Source organism: Phodopus roborovskii, unplaced genomic scaffold, assembly GCF_943737965.1.
Source record: "Phodopus roborovskii unplaced genomic scaffold, PHOROB, whole genome shotgun sequence".
In the NCBI taxonomy this organism is placed as follows: domain Eukaryota; kingdom Metazoa; phylum Chordata; class Mammalia; order Rodentia; family Cricetidae; genus Phodopus; species Phodopus roborovskii.
The window spans coordinates 63040-90371 of record NW_026125198.1 but is presented as its reverse complement, the minus strand read 5'-3'; the positions used below and the strand labels follow the sequence as shown (position 1 = coordinate 90371).

The following is a 27332-nucleotide window of genomic DNA, read 5'->3' as shown; positions in this document are numbered from 1 at the left end:
TTCCCATACTTCCCTAAGTATGAAGGTGAAGTTAAAATAACTACACCTTTCATTTCTTACTGTTCACATTTTATTTATTCAGAACATTGTCCATTTTCTCCCCACCAAGGAATCAGGTTTTATTTTGGAGGCATATTTGCAAAAAACTTATGAATTTGTGGAAACTCACTCTTGAATTTCCCTGGACATGACTCTGAGGCTGCCTGGGGGAAGGACTGAATTTCTGGTTGGAGGGGATTGTTGCAATTTGGTGGTGAGATGCTGGGGGAAATTGGCTTCAGGAATATCTAAAACTTCACTAGAACTTAGTGGAGGGAGTCGGTAGACATTTCCGATTTCTTGGTGGTGGAAAGGAGAGAGTCCTTTACCTGAACCTCTTTTTCGTGAGTGGCCATGTGGTGGGCCATGTCCCTGGCGATACTGCCCTTTGAATTTTTGGCTGTTGGAGGATGGATCACAGGGTCCATAGTCATGGAAATCATGTCCATGAGGAGGGTGTCCATGGGGAGGGTGTCCATGAGGAGGGTGTCCATGGGGAGGGTGTCCATGAGGAGGGTGTCCATGAGGAGGGTGTCCATGGGGAGGGTGTCCATGAGGAGGGTGTCCATGAGGATGGTGTTGCCCATGGGGATGGTGTCCATGGGGATGGTGTCTATGGGAAGGATGCTCATTACAACCATGATTATGAGGGGGTCTATGGGTTCTGTTGGTACCAAAAGGAGAGGAATGGCGAGGGGGCGGTTGTGGGAGGGATCCGTCTTGAAGTGGTGGCCTGTCTGAGTCATCTTCTGGTGGAGGTAGGTAGCCATGTTCATACATCTTGTGGGTATGATGACGACCCCTGGATCCACTGAACTTGCACAGATGTTTGCCATAAGAACACTCATGGCTCATGTTTCTTTCCTGGTAAAGGACACAGAAAAGTGAATATAAGTATGTAAGAAGTTAGATGGTAGGCTTGACTTAGACTAGATGCTCTCAAAGATCTCATGAATCAATTTAAGAAATAGGGTACCAAAAAACTTGTTGAATTAAAAAAAATTATTATTTTATATGTGTGGGATTTTGTCTGCATAAATGTCTGTGCAGTGTGTGTATGTGTGCACAGTGCCTGTAGAGGCCAGATAAGGGCATCAGATTCCTTGGAACTGGAGTTACAGACAGCTGTGAAATGCTATGTGGATGCTGGTACTTGAATCCTGGTCTCTTGTAAGAGCAGCTACTATGCTTAACCATCGAGCCACCTCTCCAGTCCAGTTCTTAAATTTTTTTCTAGCCAAATTACATTTAAAATACAAAACAAAACCAAAAAAAAACTGTCACTGAATAGCATTATAATTTCCCAACAGAAATACTATTTTGACAAATTAGAAATTAATCTCAAAAGTAGGGATGGCTCTTTGTATATGCTGTTTCATTAAAAAAAAAAAAACTGTATTATTCTTGCCAGGTGATGGTGATACATGCCTTTGATCCCAGCAATTGGGATGCAGAGGCAGGGAGATCTTACTGAGTTTGAGGCCAGCCTTGTCTACAGAACAAGTTCCAGGAAAACCAGGGCTAAACACAGAGAAACCCTGTCTTGAAAAACAAAACAAAACATTGTTTTATTCTTATTTTTCTCATTCAATGAAAAGCGATGAAGCTCTATGAAGAAATGGTACATGTCTATTAAACTAGCATCTTATGCTGGATCTGACATTCCCAACACAGTCCCAAGAAATTCTTTCTGAGGATAGCCACTCTTTCAGAGGACAGACAGACTCTCATCCAGAGGACTGATGACACTTGGTCTCTAAACCCCCGACTTTAGCTCTTTTTATTTTTTTGAATAAAGCCAACAAACAAAAAACCCAGAGTCTTTCTCTGTAGCTCAAGCTGGCATGGAACTTGGCTGTTCTTCTATTTCAGCTTCCCACGTGTTGGAATCACAGTTGTATACTAAAAGACTATGGTTGGGCATGGTGGTGTACATATGGCTGGTTGTGACAGTATGTATCTTTAATCCTAGCACTTGGGAGTCAGAGGTAGATAGATCTCTAGGAGTTTGAAGTCAGCTTGATCTCCATAGTGAGTTCCAGATCAGTCAATGCTACATAGTGAGGCCTTGTCACAAACAAAACAAAACAAAACAAACAAACAAACCAAAAACCCAAATAAATGAAATAAAAATAAAATCTATGGGTTCATGTTCTTGGTAACAACAAACCTGCTCTCTGTCTCTGTCTCTGTCCCTGTCTCTGTCTCTCTCTCACACACGCACATGCACACACACATACACACACACACACACACACACACACACACACACACACTATAAAAGCCAAATGAACCAAATGTACTGTGTGTGAGAAATTGTCACTTGGCTTGGTCCTGCTCATGACAAAGGATGCTCAGTCAGCCCACCTCAAAGTTGAAGACTTCACAGTTTATTTCAGTGTCTTTCGGGGCTTCCAAACCAGAGGCTTCTACATCATAGGACAAAACTGCTCTGCAGAACCCAAAGACCTGCAAAGGGAGATGCCTGTTAGAGTATGTTAGTGTGTGTACAGTGAATGTGTGCATGTGTGTGCGCGCAGGGGAGTGAAGATTTCTAACTGGGGTAACCTTTAATTAATAAGTGGAAAGGGCCCAGATCTGTAATTTCCCGGTGGAGTCCTTTCTTGGCATGCAAGACACCTAAACAAACAAGGAAAACAGAGGACAATACTATCATACACCCCATAAGTGATTTATCAGGGTTATCTAATCAACACCCAGTAAAGCACAGGTTCCACAGGTTTTTATTCCGGTTTCTGTGGTTTTCTGCCATGAGCAGACATGAAAACTGTAATCCCCAGGGCTGCAGTTCTTAGGCCAGTAGTTCTACACTGAAGACCTGGGCTACTTGTGCCCGGGAGAAGGAGGAACGCTGTAGAAGATGGATTTGTGTAACTTGAAGGTGCTGGGAAGGGCATAGTCACTGCAAAAACAGGTTTGCTTGAGCCCTGTGAATGTGTCTGCTGGCCCTAATGGCTGTCAATCCTGTGCTCTGAAAGGCATTCGTCCAAGGACAAGGAGACAATTCATTTCTAGAAAAAGCTATGCATTGAGGCTGTCTGAATAGTTTTGGAGTCAAGCAAACCTATATGGATGTGGCTTTATCATTTACCAGAGGTGGGAGACCATTTGTACAAAAGTTCTGAAATTCCGTGGAAACGAGGGCAATGTTATCTACAGATTACAGGCAGCTTGAGTTAAGGGAGATGAAGCTATTGCTTCCCCCTCCAGCCCTCAGGATTGTGCACTAGGATTTTAGCACCTACCACACAGACACAGTAAAGAGTTTGTTAGTGGTGGGTTTAGTGGTGGGTTTAAGAGAAAGAATGTCTTGTCTTTTGTGGCTTCTGAGTAGGAATCTAGAACTGACTCAAGTGGGAAATTTCAGCGGTTGGAACATGAAACAGTGAATGCTTCTTCCCTTGTGGCCAGAGAAAGTGAATGTGCCATTAAACCTCAGAAAAGCCCTGGAGTTGAGAGCAGAACCGAGTTTCCATTTGCTGACATTTCCTGGCTAACAGTGCACAAGCAAATGATTCTGATCTCAGGCCTCTCTGGGTGGGTGGTGGTGCACCCCTTTAATCTCAGCACGTCACTCTTTCTGAGTCTGGAGGCCACACTGGACTAGAGGGCAAATTGTAGGACAGTCAGGGCTATGCATAGAAACCCCGTCTAGAAAAACAAAACAATGACAAAAAAGAGATGTCAGGCATCCTTATCCTGGTGGTACTGCCATGAAGCTTGGCAGACACTATGTGGAGATGCTTGGTAAACACCAAGGTACCATGTATACTAACCACTTTCTCATTACTGTGACCGAATACCTGCTGAGCAATGACTAAAGGGAGGAAACATCCAGTTTCATTAGTAAGATCCTCCAACAGATAATGGGTTGATTTGATTGGGGAAGAAGTCATGCTGGAAAGACTTAATCCAAACTTGGTTGTGAACCTTGGCAGGACCATGATAGTGTCTTCACTTGTCATTTGGGATCCCTGTGGAGGCTGATTCATGGTTGTAGATGGCCATAGTATACGCTAGTTATTACTTACTAAGCCTTTAGTCTTGAATTCAAAACTCAATTTCAGGTGTATGTATATACTATCACATAAATGCTAAAACCATTTTCCTTCCCATCTGCAAACCAGAGAAAAAATGAGCACTTACCTTGTGTGGTGGTAGCCTGAGTGTCAGTAAGTGAACACATGCATAAAACATTTGGAAGAACTTCTTTAAGTAGTGGACATTGTCTAAATGACAGTGTTTTTCAGGGGTGTGTCATACTTACGGGAGGGTATCTGGGGAAATGCTGTGTGGAACAGTTCCTCATAGAAAAGTCCAAGTAGTAATTGCTTCTTTCACCTCCTCTCTAGAACAGAGGAATCAACATAGCTTCAGGAAAAGCAATAGATACCTATTAATTTCTCTTAAAGCACCACGGGAATTAAAATGAATAAATGCTATTTTTCTATGCTTTCTGCCTTCTAAAAATATAATGCATCAGCCATATGAGATCACTATTTCACCAAAACTTTCTAATATACAGGCATAAGCATAGCAGGGGAAAACACCCTCCCTGAGCCCAGACCCTCGTTCTTGAGGGATGACACCATCAGTGGTGAGTTTTTTGTTTTGTTTTCATTTTACTTATGTTTTTATGTGTGTGGTGTTTTTCCTGCATGACTGTCTGTGCTCCGTGTACATATAGTGTCCAAGGAGGTCAAAAGAGGGCATCAAATCTTGTGGAGTAAGAGTTACAGATGGTTATGAGCCACAATGTAGGTGCTAGGAATTGAACCCAGGTCCTCTAGAAGAGCAGTCAGTGCTCTTGACCTGTGAACCATCTCCCTAGCCTCATTGCCACTGGTTTGATGTGTTTCTCCTTCTAGGCTTTGTCCACATGTAGGATATAAAGATTTTTAAATACTTCATTTACATGGCTCATATGCTAACTATTGGTCTGCAACCTGCTTCTTCCCTTTTGACAATACATATGGTGTGTCCAGAACATTCTTTATAGCCAACAACATTATATGCATCCCACTGCATAAAACACCAGATCTAATCAATTTTCCCTTCCCAAAACACTTGGCAGGGCTGGAGAAATACTCCAGTCATTAAGAGTACTTGCTATTCTCTTTCAAAGGACATGAGTTCAGTTCCCAGTACCCATAGCAGGAGATCCAATGCCCTCCTCTGACCTCTGGGAGTAGAGCACACACAATGCACATGTACAAGCAAGCAAACCATAATATGAATAAATGAATAAATCTTAAAAACAGACCTTTGGGGAAAAAAAGTAAATGCCAAACATCCACAGGCTATTCTGCCCAACAGTTCTGTGTGGGAGGCACTAGAATGGCCTGTGAGGCAGGAACTTTCAGTGTCACCTACAATACTGGTTATGGTGAGGTAATTTTTTTTGAGCCTCAGTATTCTAACCATAAGATAAGGAGGCTAAAATTGGATGTTTTTTAATGCTTGAATAACCCCATTGTGCTTTTGTCCTTCCTTTGGATTTTCTTTTCATTTCTCCTCCTCCTTCTTCTCCTTCTTCTTCTTCCCTGTCAGATCTTCACTATATCCTCATTCCACTCTCTCTCTCTCAAGTAAATGAAGTTAGAGAAGGACTGTGCATCAGGATTGCCATTTGCCAAGCATCAAAGGCTGTGATGGTTGTAAAGGCAGCTGGCCAGGTGAGGCAGGTATACTGGGTGTGACCCTCAGCTCACCCCTGCCAGGCAGAAAAAACTCACCGCTCTTATAACCCTCTCTATTCGTTCCACTCTGAAAGGGGCAAAGTCGCCATGCTCCCCTTTGTACTTGTCGAGGGCAGTATTGGCTTGTTCTCTGTAAAGCTCTGAATCCTCAAAGAAATCCAAGAGCACAGGGCTGTCTTTGGTGTTGCTTAGGGCTGAAGAGACTAAGGAAGAAGAAAGATGGCGATGCCACAGGGTCAAAAGGTCAGCCATAATGTCAAGGCCAGGTCTGAATACAGCACTGGCAAGCACGGCGCAGAGGAGGACACTAGGTTCCATGTTACAGACAGAGCATCAATGGTTAAAGTAACTTGTCAAGATCAATCAGTCAAGCAGCAGCAGAGACACCCAGCTGTTCTTCCCTGCTGGTACTTGTCATGACCTCTATCCATGATGCCCTGCCCATTCCAGCCTTCACAGTATGCTGTTTTGTCAAGGAGAGAACTTTAAGCTAAAGTTACAGAAACAGATTCAGCAAATCTCGCTCTCTTTCTCTTTCTTTTCAAACACAGGGAATCACTCTGTAGCTGACCTCAAACTCCTATGTTGGCCCCCGACTGCTGGGGTGCAGGCCTGTCCCACCATGCCTTGCTTCTTTCTTTCTTTAAACAACTTTCTGTAGAAGCTGCTGGGTTGGTGTCTATGTTCAGTCATGCTGAAATCTGCCCTTTTATTTTTATTTATTTATTTATTTTGATAGAATGCTGTTGGCCAGGTACTAGTTTCTAATTGGCTAGCTCTGTCTTAATTATTAACCCATTTCTATGTATTTCCACGTGGTCTCACCAGCGAGAGGTGGCTGGCGGTTCTGCCTTCTCTAGACTCTCCATGTTGACTCCTCCTTACTACTTCCTGTTTCCTCCTTGTCTCCTAGTCCCTCCTATCTTCCTTTCCTATTGGTCAACAGTGCTTTATTCATTAACCAGTATGAGAAACATATACAGAATGACATCTCCCATCATCTCTTCTTTTTCTGTCTAAATAAAAAGAAGGGTTTTAACCTTAACATAGCAAAATATATCACATAACAGTTATCAAATAAGAATCACAGTTAACATTTAGTAAGATTTAAGAAACTATTCTATCATTTATCCTATATTTGTGAGTCTAAAGTCCTATATGTATCTTATCTTTAAGCCTAACTAAGGAAAACTATAACCATAACTATCTGTCTTCAACTCCTTCAAAGACCACAGAAGGATAGTATATAAACTCTAGAAATGACAGAGACAGCTCTCCTGGTCAGTCACCTGAAGTTGTTCTGTAATCTTCCATCTTCAGCCCATAGGCCATATTGTGTCTGGCAGACTCTTCAGCAAAGTAGGAAACTTTAAACTGTCTTCTTGTATTGGCAGTTTGTCAGTCACTTTTTTTGTGTGTCCTGCAGACTGTCTGGCAGACTCTTCCACAAAGCAGGAACTCTGTAGCAATGTCCATCTTGAATCAGCAGTCACTTTTCTATGGGTCCTGAATGTCCAGTTTATACAGCATAAAGTCAAACAGTTTGGACAAGAGCAGTATCTTGTCCACATGGCTGCTAGTCTTGCCATATTGGAAGCAAACTTTATAATGCGTTTCTTCGATGTCCATCTTTCTTTTTGATGCAGGTGGTGTTGCCAGGAGCATTTATGTCTCACTGTCAAGAAAAACCCTAAACCATTTTAAATGTCATATTCTGTAGGTCTTTGAAAGTTTTGAAGAATGCCTATCTATCTCAAATACATCTCTGTTTATCTAGAAAACCTAACTCACCTAGCTATAAGTTTTGACTATTATAGGTAACTATCTATAATCTGAACTAAATTATACATTATACATTACAAATTAAAATGAACTATATAAACACAATACCTAAACAAAAGGAGAATATACACATCACAAAATTGACCTTAAATTGTATCAATAAATGAAAATCCATTCCAAAACAAAGTATTCATATCTATACCATAATTTTCTTTTTACCTTTAAAAAGATATTGGTTGTGATCATTAAACATTTATAACCAAGTCCATTTAAATGGAAATAAGCATTTATAAACAATATTTGGGAATTTGGGCGTCGTTCTTTCCAAACTACTTCCTGCTGAGAGGGGGCACTGTCATGGGGATCCTAAGAACATGTAGAAATCCTGGCTTTAGTCTGTAAGACTGTCTTGTTCAAGCTGTTTTGAATGTTGGATCACCAGGAACGCTGTTTCAGGGGTCTGGCTTGTGCAAACCACATTAGTCTGGAAGGAATCCACAGCTTTTCATTTTCTGGGAGAGGCGGCTGGCGGATCTGCCTTCTCCAGACTCTCCATCTTGACTCGAAATCTGCCCTTTTAAAACTAATTCTTTCAGAAAAAAATAAACAAGAGGCGGCACATGGGCTCTGGAGCCAACCCTGTAGAGATGTAGGTGTAGGTGTAGTCATGTCTGTTGTGTCACCATTTGCTTCTGAGAACACAGGTTTGAATCTTTTTTATCTCTAGAACAGAAAGTTTTACAATGATTACTCCATAGATTAAATGAAATGATTAATGCACGGTATAATACAATATATAACTACTTTGTACACTGTAGAATAGTATAGAACTTTTAACTGTTGGAGCCAATTCTTACCAAGTGAAGAGCACACATTCTATTTGATTCCAACAAGAATCCTAAATGAGGAAAGCCAAAAGAGGTTAAGTAGCCTGTTCCCCAAGTGACAATTATTTTGGAGATAAAATAATTGGGCTGGCAGAAGTTCATAACCTTGGAAACAAAATCTAGACTTGATTCCATTCCAACAGTGTTGACTCTGAGGTAACTGGTAAATAATGAGGTTTGAATTTAACCTCACGCTGGCCTAAACTCACAACTAAGTCTCTGCGATGGAGTGTGTTGTCTCTTTATATGACTTATACCAGAGGTGGAGAACTGTTGTCTATTTTCAGGAGACTGAATATTAATGTTCATGCAAGGGCAGGGGCCCTTCTGAAGTCTATCATGCTGTTACCTAATGAACAGCACTGTATTAGCTGGTTCTATGTTAATTTGGAATTAATTAGTACTTCGGCAGATGACCTTACCAGAACTTGTGGTGCAGTTATAGTTATTCACTCTAAAATCTTGAGACTCATTTGAGTATCTTGTAGCAATTATCTTGCATTGTCCAATCACCTGTAAAAGAGAGGGTTTTAAGCCCTTATGGAACTATGTGCTTCAGATCGCCTATGAGGGAACACCATCTCATTTAAGGTGCATTTGGAGATCCCTTCATCAGTCTTGTCCCAGAGCTGCCTTCTCAGCCTGCCCTGTGTGCTGCACACCATTGGCACCCCAATGTATGAGAGCAATGTGTGAGAGCAACTGTTTAAATGGATTTGACCACATCCTAAACATTTTTCAAAGGAGACAGAACTAGGGCCCCTTGAGGTATAAGACTCTCACTTCTGGACCTGACATCATGTCTGCTTATTTCTTTGTGCTCTCATGTGTGACAGGGAAACTGACCTGTAACCAGGTCCAACATGCATGGCAACAATGGCCATGCAAACAGAACCACTCTTCAAGGCACACCATTCCCAGTTCATACATTCATAGACTGTGTGGTCTGGAAATGACATGGGACTTCCTTTACCTCAATGATGTCACTTTAGAGTTGAGGAGACTGAAGTCTAAGATGGATTGGTGATTTGCCCAAGACTGGCAGCTGGTGATGTTTTCCCCGGTGGCGGGTAGGCACAAGTCCTACTGACTTACCTTCAACAGGGTTCCCAGGAATGGTCTAAGAGAGTACTATTTAAGGTTGACATCATCTTCATGACTAAAGGCATCAGCAGTTTTTTTCTAGCATATATGGCTTTTCTGAGTCAGTGGAGTGGATAGAAGAAACATAAGAGGAACACTGGGCCCAGTTACTTACTATTTCAGATGGCCGACCAGAAATAGCCAGAAGACAGACATCCCGGGATTTTGTGGATAAGACCCAACAGTCAGATTCCTTCACATCTAGGACTAAGTAGTAGACGGTGGCATTTCCCTGAGGATGACAAGTAAGGAACAGACCAGTATGATGTGGGAACCTGGAGATATCTTGTTTTTGGTTTGCTTTTGTTTTTAATGAAAGCAATTTCTTCCTTTTCCTTTTCTTCCTTCCTCTTCTTCCCCCCCTCCATCCTCTTTCCATTTTCCTGTCCCTTGTTCCTTCTTTTTCCTGTTTTAGAACAGGATCCCAGGATGTGAGGACCCAAGCTGGCTTGGAATAAATCTTCTGGCTTCACATTCCCAAGTGCTGAGTTTACTGACACCACTGTGCAGCAATTTTCCTTCTTAAACAAAATTTCTTGGCACACCCAAATCTCTGTGAATATTCCTTGAATGTGTTTTTAATCTACATGTTTGAATAAACAGCTTCAAATAGTGATGTCTAAATCCTCCTTAAGGCAGGATGTCTCTTCTCTGGCCTTTAATGGTCCTGTTGGTTTAGTCCTCAGTGGCTTCATTAATCCTTTACTTGGGTTCTAGCTATACAAATAAAAATTGCATGGGCCCGGGGCTCATGACTATGACTTCAAAGCTCAGGGGGATCAAGAGTTCAAGACCAGCCTGAGCTATTAATAGCAACAGCAGCAGCCAAACAAAATAAGCAAGGAAAAAGATAAATTAATCTTGCTTTGATCAGTTTCTTTGCTTTGGCCAATCACCAACCAGGCTGAACGGCTTTTCATTGAAATGTCTCTTGTGTCCTGTCTATTCCTTTTCCTTTGCCACTCCCTTGGTCTAGTCCTCTTCTCCGAGTTCCTGAATACATGAACAGCTTCTTAGTTCATGTTCCTGTCACCTGCCTCTGTCTCGTCTGTCTCATTGTGTCCCCTCCTCCCACCTGTCTGTACTGCTGTTCAGAAGTAGCGCCATGCTCTTCCATCCTGTGCCTAACACATGTGGCAAGGAGCTTAGAGGGGCAGAGATGGTCATTAAATTGTGACTTAAGTTCCTGTGCTCCCGTTTTCTGCACTAAGCCATGCTTCCCCATCTCCATTGCTGTAAAAAAAAAAAAATAATTGCTTTATGCTCTGTCTGCAGTTATCCATGGTCTGGCTTCCCATCCTTGGGCTGGCTTCCTGCTTTCAGATATTCCACCAGAGAAAAGGTAGGCTATTGTTGCTGTTACTGTTATTGTTGCAGTGGGAGGAATCAACATCTCTCCATAGTCCCTATCAAATCCATTCTAAACAACCGTACAATCTAAATGAAGACAATAAGTTTGTTCTCTCCCATCTTCACACTTAAATCCGGCCTTCCCAGATCCCTGTTGAACTTCTGTAACTCCCTCCATGATTATTCAATTGTTTTGCAATGCACATCTTTGGGATTCCCTGTTCTCCTAGAGGAGATAATGCACTAGAATACACCTATTCAAATCCCATCCATTCTCCAGAACCCACCAGCACCTTTCTGTTTCATATTAAGAGATGTCATTAAATTGCTCCAATGTCTTTGCCAGGCACATGGTCACAAAATGCATCCTATGTTATACAGTTGGCCTGTGTGCATTTAGCAGACTGGTATTTCCTTGATGTGCACAGCTATTCTACTTTTGGTTTGTTTTTCTTTTCTAAGTGCTTAATATTCCATGGGCTCAGTAAAGCCTGATCAAAGCCAATAATTATGCAAAACAGTCTGCTCAGGGGCACCAGTTCCTTTTCCCCTTCACACATGTCTCCCAGCTCAGCTCCTCATTGGCCATTTCTCACCACTCTGTCCAGGTGAGCATCAGAGACTCGAAGCAGCTCGAAAGCATAGCCATTCCTCCGCCCTTTATTGATCAGGTCTAGAACTTTCTCAGCCGAAGGCTCGGAAGCATCACAGTTGGTGGGACTCAGAGCATGGCAATACTGCAGGGTGACTAGAAGCAATGCTGTGGTGAGCACATTCATTGTGCTGAGCCATCCTAGACTGTGGTCCACCATGGCTCTACAGTGACACACACACTCATCTAATAAAGGTCTTTATAGAGTTTGTTGTATAACTGGGGATGTTCACCTTGACCCCAGGTTCAAATGTCTGTCAACAGTCTGTAAATGATTAGTGGAGAAAGTTGAGACTCAACACTGGAGAGTAGGTAAGATCATCACCCACACCACCTTGGCTATATTCTGTGGGCAATTGGTTCAGGGTGTGTTTGACCCTAAGCATTTACTATGTGGATGTGGGGATGGAGTTGGAAGTAAGTTTTCGTCTATCTGTCTCAGTTGGAAATCTCTACAAGCAGCTGCTTCTTTGGATTACAGCACTGAAATTCCTCAGTGGAACATGGCTGTATTATCTGAAGGAAGTAACACATTCAACAGCCTGGCTTTTGAAGGGCATGGAATCGGATAGGCATTTCTAGTCCTGGCTCTGTTACTTTCTTACTGTGTAATGCTGTAGAACTCATCTGTTTACTCGCTGTTCTGTTGCTGTGAAGACACACCATGACCACAGCAACTGTATAAAGAAAAACACTTAATTGTGGCTGGCTTACAGTTCAGAGGTTTAGTCCATTATCATTATGGAGGGGAACATAGAAGCTCAAAGATGCACATGGTGTTGGGGAAGTAGCTGAAAGTTTTACATCTACATAGGTAGAAGGAAGGGAGAACCAGGGGGCCTGGCTTGAGCATTTGAAACTTAAAGCCCACCCCCAGTGACACACTTCCTCCAACAAGGCCACACCTACTCCAACAAAGCCACACTTCCTAATCCTTCTCAAGTAGTGATACTCCCTGATGACTTAGCATTCCAATATCCATGAGTCTTTGGGGGTGTCTTAGTGAAGTTACTATTGCTGTGATGAAATACCATGGCCAATAGCAGCTTGGGAAGGAAAGTTTTTTTAGGCTTACACTTCCACATCAGCATTCATCATCAAAGGAAGTCAGGACAAGAATCCAAACAGGCAGGAAACTAGAGGCAGGAGCTGACACAGAGGCCACGGAGGAGTGCTTCTTATTAGCTTGTGGATTGCTTAGCCTGCTTTCTTATAGAACCTAGGACCACCAGCCCAGTGGTGGCCCCTCAAGCAAATGGCTGGGGCCCTCCTCCATTAGTCACCAATTAAGAAAATGTCTTATAGGCTTCCTACAGCCTGATCTTATAGAGTCATTTTCTTTCTTTTCTTCTCCCCCTCTCTTCCTTCCTTTCTTCCTGTCCTCCTTCCTTCCTTCTTTCCTTCCTTTTTTTTTTTTTTTTTTTTTGAGACAAGATTTCCCCATGTAGCCCTGGCTGTCCTGAAACTCCCCCTATAGATCAGGCTGTCTCTGCCTCTGGAGTTCTGGGATTAAGGGCATGCATCACCACTGCCCAGCTTGGAGGCATTTTCTCAATTGAGGTTTCCTCTTCTCGGATAATTTTAGCTTATATCAAGTTGCTGTAAAATATTCAGCACTGGGGGTGGGGGGGCATTCTTATTCAAACCACCATAACCTCTGGCTCTTAGTTTCTTCATTTATAAACTGCGAACTGATAGTTCTTGGCAATATTGTGCAATGAGTAAGAAGCTATGTGTAAGTCAGTCAGTGCATGGAATAAGTGCTGAGTTACTAGTGTCACTTGCTGTTACTAGTGTTTGTTATAACCAGGGGCCACTTCCATGCCATCCAAGTTATGTGTGACTCTTAATACAAATCACATGAAAGAAGACAGTGGCGAGATGAGCAGGGGCCGAGAAATTGGGTGACTATCTCATTTGGGGAAGGGCTCAATTCTGGGAACAGAGAAGAATACAGAAGCCCTGACCCGACCCCTCCAAAGTGTGGAACTCCATGCTTGCAGAGGCTACAGTTTCAAAAAGAGCCAAACCCAAGAGAATTTGCCTCGGTTTCTTGTCACTACTGCATGTAGTGTCTCTACAGCATGTCACCTCTTCCTGAACGATCTCTACAGTGAAGGTCTGCAACAATGGTGACTAACCTTGCCTTCATGCTAGACACAATCATAGAACTTTAAGAAAGGTCCTGGTTTGGGGCTGGAGATACTACAGACTCTGGTGCAACACGTGCAAAGTCCTGGGTTCATATCCAGCAGAAGGAAAAATATCAGTGAATGTACCCTTTAGTTAGAATCAGTGTTTGAGTACTGGCAGTTTTCAAATTCCCAGATAACTCCAAAGTGTTGTCAAGACTGAGAAGGAAGACACAAGTAATTAAGACAGACACACTGATGGAGTCCATATGTGGTGATGGAATGTCATGAAAATCTCTCTTTATGCTCAGACACTCTTGCTGGGCTTCACAGCCAGAGTTAATAATAAACTTTGACGTCACTTAAGCCCTAAGACTGCTACCCTACTGTGTACTCAGCCTGTTTATTTAATGTGCTTTTAAGAGGACAGTGTGGCCATCAAACTTACTTGCCTTGGCTATCACATGAAATCAACTTTTGTTTGTTTGTTTGTTTGTTGAGATAAGATTTCTCTGTGTAGCCCTGGCTGTCCTGGACCTTACTATGTAGACCAGGATGGCCTCTAATTCAGAGGTCAAGGGTTGGGATTAAAGGCATGTGTCACCACCACTTAAACCTACACTAATGTATAGCTGTGATTTTAACATATATACACTTCCATTCCCCCTACCCACGAATAATGCATGTGTCTTTGTGGTTGGAAACAGCTTTATATAATCCATCTTAAGTACTGGGTGTAATGTATGGATATTGCTTAAGAAATGATGTTTGTAATAGTGTTTGTTGCTGGGTGAGTTGGAATCAGCTGGAGTCAGTGACTTAATTCCTTGTAAAACACTGTAAAGTGTTCCTTATTCTTTCCCTGTGTGTGCTCTTTATAAATATAAAATAGAAACTCTTTGTTAGGGTCACACAGAAAGATAGGGACAACAGGTTGATAAGACAGCCTTCAGGCAGTCGCAGATTCAGATTCATACCACAGATACAGAGAAAGTAGAGTAGACTATTCAAATCTGGGCTCAATCTTGGTTAAATGACACCAAGGGGAACTGTTTTGATTTCTGTCCTCAGTGCAACACTGATGCATTATTGATGACTCTTGGTATTATTAATGTGTTCAAAATGGCATCTACAAGGAACACATTTGGGACAGTATGCAAGACTGAACTTTTTTTCTATTAAAGTAATTAATGTAAATACTTTATTATAAAACTATTTTATAATTTAAACTTTTGAGAAACATATTCACATCCACAATTTCTTAAAAGTCCTTTTCATGAGTGCATCCCGTAAGAAATACACTGAAATCATGTTGGGTGGGGGAGGGGCTAGCATTCCCATCAGTCCAAATTATCTTCTCATTTGCTTAGTTCTTAAGTATCTGTATGTTCACATATGCTTGGCTAGGTGATGGATGCCTCGTCCCCAAAGTGGCAAATCTCAGCATCATTTTATAAGACAGGACAGACTAGGAAATGCAACAGGTTGATTACACATTAATCACATCATCAAAAAACATAATCAAAAAGTAACATAAAGTGGGCAACAGTGGTAAAATGTAAACAAGAAGAAATGAATGTTAATCGCTTCCCTGAAAAGCAGAGATAAGAATCACTTCCTGTTTTATTCAGACAAGACCTAGTCTTCAGAAAGGCAGGATGTTGGCTTCCAAAATGTTTGAAATAGCTGTAGATGAAGACCTCACTGAGCTGAAGTGTGCCTGAGGCTTTGTGTACTTGAGTTGACTAGCCTGACACAAGACTGAACTTTTAATCACTGCCATTGGCTTGTGAAGACCCAACTCTGTGACTCAGAATCCCAGGAAAAGCAGGAAGGTCCAAGAGTAACTTTCAGGGGTTAGCTCGCTCTTCCTACCTTGTGGATCTTGGAGATCAGACTCAAGTCATCCGGCTTGGTAGCAATTACCTTTCTCCCTGAACCATCTCACCAGCCCAACAATAGCCGTAATACCACACAGCTAGAAACACTCAATTCTTGCAGTTCTAATTAGCTGATTAGTATTAGCAATCTGCAAGCCACTGATTATTTGACAGGATTGATATTGGTTGACTTGCTCACATGGAATTTGCAGACAGAAAAAAAGATTGAGAACTAAAAAGTAGATAAGCTGCATCTAAGAGGGGAGGCAGAGAAGAGGAACTTGAGTTTGGGTCTTAGAGAATGTTGTCCATGAGGCAAGAGGCACAGAGATGTGGGATGATGTCTATCTGAAGAAGTTTGAAGAGTAGTAGACAAGATGGACTTGCAGGAACTCAAAGGATATTAAGTAAATGTAAATAAACACTCTGCTTTGACTTTAGCCCAAGGATGTGCTTAGCATCCAATTAGTAGATTGTGGGAAAGAAAGAATGGTAGATAAGGAAAGTGGTGAACATGGGAACAGCCTACTTCTTCAAGAACTTAGTCAGAAAAGGTCATAGTTAGCCATCAGAAAGCCCAAGGTCTGTACCCACCATTCTTTCAGCGTATGTGTGGCTTATAGACTACCCTTAGGAAAATCCTCTGCTGGGGCTGGTGACAGATGGTCTTTCTTTGTTTGCCCCTAGCTCTATCTCTGTTTGATTTTATCTGTCTGGCCCTATGTCCCAGGATTCCCAGGGGTTGGCGATTGCTGGCTTCCCTGCTGGTCGGTTTGCTATTGGATTCAAAGAGTTGAGAAGATAGGAAGGAAGGAGGAAGAAGGCAGTGTGTTTATCCCGTTGATGAGTCTTAGGTTCCCTATCCTATCACCAAGGCTGCTCCTGCAAGGCAAGCCCTGACCCACATCTAGCTCACACTGGGCTTGGGTAGCCTGCCACTTCTCTTCCTGCTTTCTTGGCCTGGGGTGCTATAGGCCTCCCAATGTGGCTATTCTTCATGGACCTCAACATATTTTGTCCTTTCCTTCCCCAGCCTAAAGGGAGTTATTACAGACACTCACTGTTGCTTTTTTAGTTGGATTGAGTGCCATTCTACTTCTTGTCAGACCCTGACTGATCTTGCATGCCTGGGTGCATGTGTGTTTCCAACTGAGAAGAAAACCACTCTGGATGTCATGATTGGCCTTTCAATTCTGTTTGCTCTGAGGGTTTCTATAACCATGCCATGGAGAGTGGTGCATATGGTATTCCCAATGGATGGCACAGGATGGACATATATATATATATATATATATATATATATATATAGAGAGAGAGAGAGAGAGAGAGAGAGAGAGACAGACAGACAGACAGACAGAGACACAGAGACACAGAGATAAGAGAGAGAGAAGAGTTCTCTTCCTTGTGTTCCTGTCTCAGTGAGGGGGAACACTGTCAAGACCCCAGACCTTCAAGGTAGCCAAAAAGAGGCCCAGGGTTGAAAATAGTTCAGGCAACCCAAGCTAGTCCTTTAAGTATAGGAGAAGCAAAGAGGGGATTTATTGGTACCAGATTTCATCTGTAAAGCTGAGTATGTACACTGACTGATGATATGATAAGTGAGGTCCAAACCAGAAGGGTGGGGTAGAGTGAGCCCTGATACAGCATCCACGAGGGTCCCATCTGTGATGAGGTGGGATTTGGTGTTGGTGCAGCTGGTTGGGATTACCCATATTTCTAAACACCAACATTATTCATTCATGAAAATACTTCCACGGAAGAAAAGGAAACTATACTAACCAACACACTCCAATAACAGGCCAAATATCCAACAACTCTAACATAAGGCCCATTTGTGGACCAAATCAGGTGCCGCCAAGAAACTATAGATGTTGTGACAATGATTGTTCACAGTTCTTCCAAATATCCAGGCACTAAAAAATGCCACATTGTTCAAATACAATCATGGAAAGTGTTAAGTTACAAATCTGGAACAAACAGCTGAAGTGGCTGTTTAACATATCAAAGCTGGACTTGGCCACCAGGTTCTTCCAGCATCCCTCAGCCCCTACCTGTTACAGGATATGGTTCACAAACCCCTCCCTCTACCCTGAACTCTCCAGCCCAGGGGCTGGGCTGCCCTTCCCCCAGAGGCTCTTCCCTGTATAATCCAGATTTTTAAATTAACTGCCCCTTTTTGGATCTTTGACCTCCTGGCTGCTGCACATTGTTCCCCCTTTCTCCTCTCTCTCTTCTTCTATTCATCTCCCATGTGGCCCAGCTCAGTCTGGTCATGTCCACTCTGAACTCTCCCAGATGTCCCCACCTCTAGCTATGCTCTCCCACATAGCTATAATAAACTTTATCCTCCACCACACCCAACAGCATCATGCCTTTTCCTTTTTATTTATTTTTCATTCAGAGAGAAAGCACTGGAAATCTACCATTAAAAAAAAAAAAAGTAGACATATGAGCTGCTTGACAAAGAGTTTAAAGGAATTGTTTTAAGAGAAATGCAAAGAAACAACTCAATGAACTAAGAAACAAAACAGTAAACATTTATGTTACTTGTGGGGAAATTGAGCTGATGCTCAACTAGAAACTTCCCTCCTGCTGAGCAGCATTCATGGTGCTGAGAGGTGCTCTGCACACTATAGGAGAAAAAAGTACTCATCAGTCTCTCACAGCTACAAAACCTGTGACCTAAAATAGCAACTTACCTGCAAGATATACCCACTGGTGCAATAATGGCACAGGTGTTGGTGGAAGTAACCACCTACTTCTTGAGTGCATCCAAGTCTTGCTCTATGAGATGGAACAAACCCATACCCAACATGTTAATAAAGCCAAGAATCTGAGACTAGATAGGCCATGGTTTCCAGGGGAAAACTGTTATTATTATTCTGCTAAATGAACATAGCAACAAAATGATTCCACATGATATATTACTATACCCACAGATCAGAATATTGCTCAGCCTTCATCAAAGAAACTTGTTTTAGTAGTAGTAGATGGTAGTTAACCCGGAGAAACACAAATTGGACAATATGCAGAAAGTAAGAAACTTTGTAGCACTGAGCCTGTGTCTGTGGTAGTTTAAAAGAAAATAGCCCCCCAAAATAGTGGCACTATCAGGAGGTGTGGCCTAGTTTGAGAAAGTGTGGAGGTAGATTTGAGAGCTCATATGCTCAAGCCACGCCCAATGTCTTAGTTCACTTTCTGTTACCTTCAGATCAAGATACAGAACTCTTATCTCCTTCTCCAGCAACATGTCTGCCTGCACATTACTACACTCCCTGCCATGGTGATAATGAACTAAATCTCAGAAACTGTAAGCTGCCATCTCAATTTAATGTTTTCCTTTACAAAAGTGGCCACAATAGTGTTTTCTCTTCACAGCAATAGAAACCCTAACTAAAACAAAGCCCTTAATAGGATGAGTTCAGGGATCTATGCGGAAGAGGAGGTGGAAAGATTTTAAGAGCCAGAGATGGTGAATGACTCCAAGGAAACAGCATTTTCCAGATTCAACAGGGCTAATTCATGTATGATCTCACAGAGACTGTGACAGCATACAGAAAGCCTGCATATGCTCAAGTCAGATAAAATAGCATGAAGAAGGGAAGATGGTCACCCTTAACCAAGAAGCAATTTCCAATTGATGATGACAGCTTACAGAGGGAAAATCCATTTTCTTCAATGGAGTGACACTGGGTATATCAACCACATTCTAGGGCAGGCATGCTCAGGAGTTACCCAATACAAAATAGACCCCATGGTTTTGTTGTTTTTGTTTGTTTATTTTGAGTTTTTGGGGGTGAAATCAGCTTTGTGTGTGTCTGTACCTTCCCCCACCCCTTTTTTTTAAAAACAAGAACATGAAGTTGGGAGGAGTTTAGGAATGGAAGCAATATGATTAAAATATACTCTACAAAAATATTTAAAAATAATTTTTAAAGGTCTCCGGTCCCCTTTGAGAGCACCCTTGGAGCTCTGATACACCCCCACCCATCCCAACCTCCAGCCTACCCCCCCCCCACCCTGTGCCCTACCCCACCTACGGTCCTGCCGCTCTGGTTGAGCACTGGGACAGAGGGTGGAGCCAACAGTCCACCCTACTTCGGAGACCTCTCGGAGCAACTCCGAACAAAGGAGACCTGACTATCCACGTGGGACCACCTGTAATTTCCACCAGCTTGGTCCCTGACCCCGCCTCCAGTCCTCTGCTGGAGTCCCAGGCCCCTCCCAGAGATCCGCCTATCTCAGCGGGTCCACTTGGAGTTCCTGCAGGCAAGATCCTTGACCCCCAAATCCGGGCCCCTGCAAAAGAACGAGGTCTCAGCTGGAGAGCGCCAGTTTCCAGTGAGATCCCACTACCCTGCAAAACCTTCTCAAGTTCCAGCCCAGCCCTCGTCCTCTTCTGCCGGCTATTGGCCAGAGGTGAGTCTGGGCCCAATCGGGGCTGCCTGTCCCCTTCAACCTCTTTACCCCCTCCCCCGCCTGAACTCCCTGGATTGGCCCCTGATCCTGCTGCTCCTGTCTCCGGTCCCCTTTGAGAGCACCCTTGGAGCTCTGATACACCCCCACCCATCCCAACCTCCAGCCTACCCCCCCACCCTGTGCCCTACCCCACCTACGGTCCTGCCGCTCTGGTTGAGCACTGGGACAGAGGGTGGAGCCAACAGTCCACCCTACTTCGGAGACCTCTCGGAGCAACTCCGAACAAAGGAGACCTGACTATCCACGTGGGACCACCTGTAATTTCCACCAGCTTGGTCCCTGACCCCGCCTCAGTCCTCTGCTGGAGTCCCAGGCCCCTCCCAGAGATCCGCCTATCTCTGCGGGTCCACTTGGAGTTCCTGCAGGCAAGATCCTTGACCCCCAAATCCGGGCCCTGCCAAAGAACGAGGTCTCAGCTGGAGAGCGCCAGTTTCCAGTGAGATCCCACTACCCTGCAAAACCTTCTCAAGTTCCAGTCCAGCCCTCGTCCTCTTCTCCCGGCTATTGGCCAGAGAGAAGCCTCCTAGAGAGCTTGGACCACACAGAGATACAGACATTGAATCTTTGATCCACATAAGCCCATCTGGGAAGGACCATAGAGAGAGGGAAGAGACACCACCAACACCTACAGGAAGAAACTATGGGAAGAAGGCAATACAAGAGAACACCTAACAACAGAAAGACAAACATGACACCACCAGAATCTAGGGAATCTACACCAACTAGAATGGAACACAACAACAAAGCAGAGGAAGCAGAAGGGTATGACTTAAAAATCACCATCATAAAAATGATAGAGGCCCTCAAAGAAGATATGAGAAAATCCCTTAAAGAAATAGAGGAAAAAACAAACAAAAAAGTGGAAGAAATGAACAAATTCCTTAAGGAAAGTACAGAAAGCCAAGAAAAAACAATTAACCAGGTGAAGGAAACGGTTCAAGATTTGAAAACCGAAATTGAGAAAATAAAGGCAACACAAATGGAAGGAAAGCTGGAAATTGAAAAGCTGGGCAAAAAATCGGAAACCACGGACACAAGCATAACCAATAGAATTCAAGAGATGGAAGAGAGAATCTCAGGCGCAGAAGATAAACTAGAAGAAATAGATTCATCGACCAAAGAAAACCATAAATCCAACAAATCCTTAACACACAATATCCAGGAAATGTGGGACACCATGAAAAGGCCAAACCTAAGAATAATAGGCATAGAGGAAGGTGAGGAAGCCCAGCTCAAAGGTGCTGAAAACATATTCAACAAAATCATCGAGGAAAACTTTCCAAATCTGAAGAAGGACATGCCCATGAAAGTACAAGAAGCATACCGAACCCCAAATAGGCTGGACCAAAGAAAAAAGACCCCTCGACATATAATAATCAAAACACCTAGCATACAGAATAAAGAAAAAATATTAAGAGCAGCGAAGGAAAAAGGACAGGTAACATATAAAGGCAGACCTATCAAAATTACACCTGACTTCTCCATGGAAACCCTCAAGGCCAGAAGGTCCTGGATAGATGTTCTAAAAGTATTAAGAGAACACGGATGCCAGCCTAGGCTACTATATCCAGCAAAACTCTCAGTCAATATAGATGGAGAGAACAAGATATTCAATGACAAAACCAGATTTTCCCAATATGTATCTACAAATCCAGCCCTACAGAAAGTATTGGAAGGAAAATTCCAACCCAAGGAAGGTAACTACGCCCACAAAAATGTAGGCAACAGATAATCCAACTACACCAGAAACCTAGGGTGAAGCAGAACAAATATATTCACAATACCACTGCCAACAACAAACCTAAATCAAACAACCATCAACAATCAATGGTCCTTACTCACCCTCAACATTAATGGTCTTAACTCACCTATAAAAAGACACAGATTAACAGAATGGATACGAAGACAGAATCCATCCTTCTGCTGCATACAAGAAACACATCTTAGCTCCAAAGATAGACATTACCTCAGGGTAAAGGGTTGGGAAAAGATTTTCCAATCAAATGGAAATAAGAAGCAAGCAGGCGTAGCTATCCTAATATCTAACAAGCTAGACTTCAAACCAAAACTAGTCAAAAGAGATGAAGATGGTCATTTCATATTCATCTCAGGAGAAATCCATCAACACAAAGTCTCAATTCTGAACATCTATGCCCCCTAATACAAAGCCACCCACATTCGTAAAAGAAACACTACTAAAACTCAAAGCTCATATAAAACCTCACACACTTATAGTGGGAGACTTCAATACACCACTCTCAACACTAGACAGGACCACAAATCAGAAACTCAACAAAGAAACAAAAGAATTAACAGAAGTTATGTCTCAACTGGGGCTAACAGACATCTATAGAACATTCCATCCAAAGACAAAAGAATATACCTTCTTCTCTGCTCCACATGGAACCTTCTCTAAAATCGACCACATACTAGGAGACATAACAAACCTCAACAGATACAAGAGAATAGAAATAGTCCCCTGTATCTTATCGGACCACCATGCTTTAAAATTGGAATTCAACAACAATACAAATAGCAGAAAACCTGCAAACTCATGGAAACTGAACAATGTGCAATTGCACCACTCCTGGGTCAAAGAAGAAATAAAGAAAGAAATTAAAGACTTTCTAATATTCAACGAGAATGAGGATACAACATACCCGAACTTATGGGACACCTTGAAAGCAGTGCTACGAGGGAAGTTCATTGCACTAAGTGCCCATATGAAGAAAACAGAGGATAGTCACATAAATGAATTAACAGCGCAACTGAAAACCTTAGAACAGAGAGAAGCGAATTCACCCGCAGGAGCAGACGCCAGGAAATAATCAACTTGAGGGCTGAAATCAACAAAATAGAAACCAGGAAAACAATACAAAAATCAATGCAACAAAGAGTTGGTTTTTTGAGAAAATCAACAAGATTGATAAACCTTTATCCAAATTAACGAAAAAGCAGAGACAGAACATGCAAATTAACAAAATCAGAAATGAAATGGGGAACATAACAACAGACACAGAGGAAATCCAGACAATTTTCAGGTCATACTTCGAAAATCTGTATTCCACAAAAATTGAAAATTCAAAGGAAATGGACAAGTTTCTGGATAACTATCACTTACCAAAATTAAATCAAGAACAGACAAACAACTTAAATAGACCTATAACCCGAAATGAAATAGAAGCAGTCATCGAAAGCCTTCCAACCAAAAAAAAGTCCAGGGCCAGATGGATTCAGTGCAGAATTCTACCAGACATTCAAGGAAGAACTAATACCACTACTCCTCAAACTGTTCCACAAGATAGAAACAGAAGGTTTATTGCCAATCTCTTTTTATGAGGCCACAATAACTTTGGTACCCAAACCTCACAAAGACACAACTAAGAAAGAAAACTACAGACCAATATCCCTGATGAACATCGATGCAAAAATACTCAATAAAATAATGGCAAACCGAATTCAAAAATACATCAGAGAAATCATCCACCATGATCAAGTAGGCTTCATACCTGGATTGCAGGGATGGTTTAACATACGAAAATCTATCAACGTGATCCACCATATAAACAAACTGAAAAAGAAAAACCATATGATTATCTCCCTAGATGCAGAAAAAGCCTTCGATAAAATTCAACACCCTTTCATGATAAAGGTATTAGAGAGGTCAGGGATAACAGGAACATACCTAAACATAATAAGAGCAATATACAGCAAACCAACTGCCAACATCAAACTGAATGGAGAGAAACTTAAGCCAATTCCTCTAAAATCAGGAACAAGACAAGGCTGTCCTCTCTCTCCATATCTCTTCAATATCGTACTAGAAGTTCTAGCTAATGCTATAAGACAACAAAAGGAGATCAAGGGCATCCAAATTGGAAAGGAAGAAGTCAAACTGTCTCTATTTGCAGATGATATGATAGTTTACATAAGCGACCCAATAAACTCTACCAGGGAACTCCTACAGCTGATAAACACCTTCAGCAAACTAGCAGGATACAAGATAAACTCAAAAAAATCAGTAGCCCTATTTTTTTCAGACGACAAAGAGGCAGAGAAAGAAATCAGAGAAACATCACCCTTTACAATAGCCACAAGCAACATAAAGTATCTTGGTGTAACGCTTACCAAACAAGTAAAAGATCTATATAATAAGAACTTTGTGACTCTAAAGAAAGAAATTAAAGAAGATACCAGAAAATGGAAAGACCTCCCATGCTCTTGGATAGGTAGGATAAACATAGTAAAAATGGCAATCTTACCAAAAGCAATCTACAGATTCAATGCAATCCCCATTAAAATCCCACCACAATTCTTCACCGACCTTGAAAGGATAATAATTAACTTTATATGGAAAAACAAAACACCCAGGATAGCCAAAACAACCCTATACAATAAAAGAACATCAGGAGGCATCACCATTCCTGACTTTAAGCTCTACTACAGAGCTATAGTTCTGAAAACAGCCTGGTATTGGCATAAAAATAGACAGGTAGACCAATGGAATCGAATTGAAAATCCTGATATTAATCCATGCACCTATGAACACCTGATTTTCGACAAAACAGCTAAAATGATACAATGGGGCAAAGACAGCATCTTCAACAAATGGTGCTGGCACAATTGGATGAGGGTGTGTAGAAGACTGCAGATAGACCCATGTCTGTCGCCATGCACAAAACTCAAGTCCAAATGGATCAAAGACCTCAACATCAATCCAGCCACATTGAACCTCTTAGAAGAGAAAGTAGGAGGTACCCTTGAACAAATTGGTATAGGAGACCGCTTCTTGAACATAACTCCAGGGGCACAGACACTGAAAGAAACAATTAATAAATGGGACCTCTTCAAACTTAGAAGCTTCTGTAAGGCAAAGGACACAGTTGACAAGACCAAACGGCAGCCCACTGACTGGGAAAAGATTTTCACTAATCCTATATCCGACAAAGGGCTGATCTCCAAAATATACAAAGAACTCAAGAAACTAGTCAACAAAACACCAAATAACCCTATTAAAAAATGGGGTACAGAACTGAAGAAAGAATTCTCAATGGAGGAAATCAAAAAGGCTGAAAGACACTTAAGAAAATGCTCCACATCCTTAGCTATCAGGGAAATGCAAATCAAAACAACTTTGAGATACCATCTTACCCCTGCCAGAATGGCTAAAATTAGAAACACCAGTGATGACTTATGTTGGAGAGGATGTGGAGAAAGTGGAACACTCCTCCACTGCTGGTGGGAGTGCAAACTCATACAGCCACTTTGGAGATCAGTATGGCGGTTCCTCAGGAAAATGGGAATTAGTTTACCACAGGACCCGGCAATCCCCCTCTTAGGCATATACCCAAAGGATTCACATCAATGCAACAAAGACATCTGTTCAACTATGTTCATAGCAGCACTATTTGTAATAGCAAGAACCTGGAAGCAACCTAGATGCCCTTCAATTGAAGAATGGTTAATGAAGATGTGGCACATCTACACAATGGAATACTACTCTGCAGAAAAAAATAATGGTATCTTGAAATTCGCAGGCAAGTGGATGGCACTTGAAGAAACCATCCTGAATGAGGTAACCCAGTCACAAAAAGAGGAACACAGTATGTACTCACTCATATATGGATTTTAGACCTAGATCAAATGATCACCAGCCTATAATTCACATCACCAGAGGAACTAGGATACAAGTTGTATTCTAAGAGATTCATATAAAGTCCCTCACAGAACTGGGAAGGACAAGTCCCCCAGACCTCAAGTATAGTGGGGGAGGACAGCTAATGGAGAGAGAAGTAGGAGAAAATGAGAGGAAGGAGAGGAAGGCATGTGCGACCAGGAGGATTGAGCCTGGTTAGGAATGGAAAATAGGAAAGAGAGAGAGAGACAGAGACACAGAGAGAGAACATAAAAGAGGGAGCCAATATTGGTTTGAAGATAAAGTTGAACACAAAGAAAGGTCGAGGGAACTACAAGACTGCTCCCAACTAACAATCTCAGCTTCCGTGGAAAGGCTATCATAAATGCCCTTCCCGGAGAGTGAGATCAACAACTAACTTCTCCATGGAGTCCTCAACTAATGCCTGTTGAAAACAGGAGCAAACACCCATACATAAACACTGAGTCAAACTAGAACCCAGAAGCAGATGGAGAGGACAAGACCATGCGGTAGAAGTACATAGAGACAGCTTACCTGAACAAGGGGGAGCTAAGGGCCACTAGACTGATAGCTGGGAAGCCAACAGAGGTCTGACTCGGACTCCCCTGAATATGGGTCTCAGCCAGAAGGTCTGAGCAGTCTAAGAGACCTCAGACAGTGGAGCCAGGATGTATCCCTGGTGCACAAAAGGACTTTGCAAACATATCCCCCATGGAGGGATAACTGCCTTATTCTAGAGATAGGAGAGAAGCCCTAGTCCCCACTTCACAGGACCTGTCAGATCTACATGACCCCAACTGGATGGCATTCCCCTACATATTGTATTGTGTTGGGGGGTTGGGAGGGGAGGGTGTTTAGAGTGCATGGGAGAGGGTAGAGAGGGCAAAAGGGAGGGAAGGAGGGAGGGAGGGCTTGGGGGGAGGGAGGGAGGGAGGGAGAGGGAACTGGGATCGACATGTAAAATAATAATAATAAAAAAAAAAAAAAAAACTTTTATACAAAAATTTAGTTGTAGAACAAAATATTTGGGAGAAAAATTTGTTTTTTTTTTTTTTCAAAAAAAAAAAAAAAATGGTTATTGCTTACAAATTTGTTTTTGTTTTTACATCCGACCCCCCCAAAACAAACAACAGGCGATTCTAACTTTCAAACCGCTTAGACAAAACGCCCCGACAAAACAACTACAACATATTTAAATTTTTTTTCATCCCCCCCAAAACACCCCCCTACCCGCAGGGAAAAATTTAGAAAAAAAAAAACCCACAAATTCCCAAATTGTAGATTATATTTTTTTTTTTTTTTTTTTTATTTTTTTATATAAAAAAAAAAAAAAAATACTCTATATGCAAAAAAAAAAAATAATTTTTAAAGAGAAAGCTGGAATGTATCTATAGTTCCTCATTAACAACAATGCCCTTTTATCATTAAAAAATAATAATAATAAAAACCAGACAAAAAGTTACCAGAGCCTGAAATCATAGTCACAAGCATTTAGGAGAGCAGGGGTCCCATGTGTTACAATAGACCCGTTAGGTTAAATCATCTAGTGAGTTACTGCTATTCTGGCTTATGTGCATTATGCTGGTTCTGCATGAGTAAAGATGTTTAAAAG

The 27332-nt window shown here is 42.1% G+C and overlaps 1 protein-coding gene across 1 annotated transcript; it reads right to left on the bottom strand.

Annotated features, from left to right (window-relative positions):
• On the bottom strand, positions 1 to 11733 carry LOC127226875 (histidine-rich glycoprotein-like). Its single transcript, XM_051190993.1, is given in 8 exon segments — positions 1 to 266; positions 268 to 903; positions 2407 to 2508; positions 4328 to 4408; positions 5796 to 5962; positions 8851 to 8941; positions 9687 to 9803; positions 11518 to 11733. Coding segments are annotated over 8 exon segments (1557 nt in total). The 3' UTR covers positions 1 to 119.
• Between the last annotated feature and the right edge of the window lie 15599 nt (positions 11734 to 27332).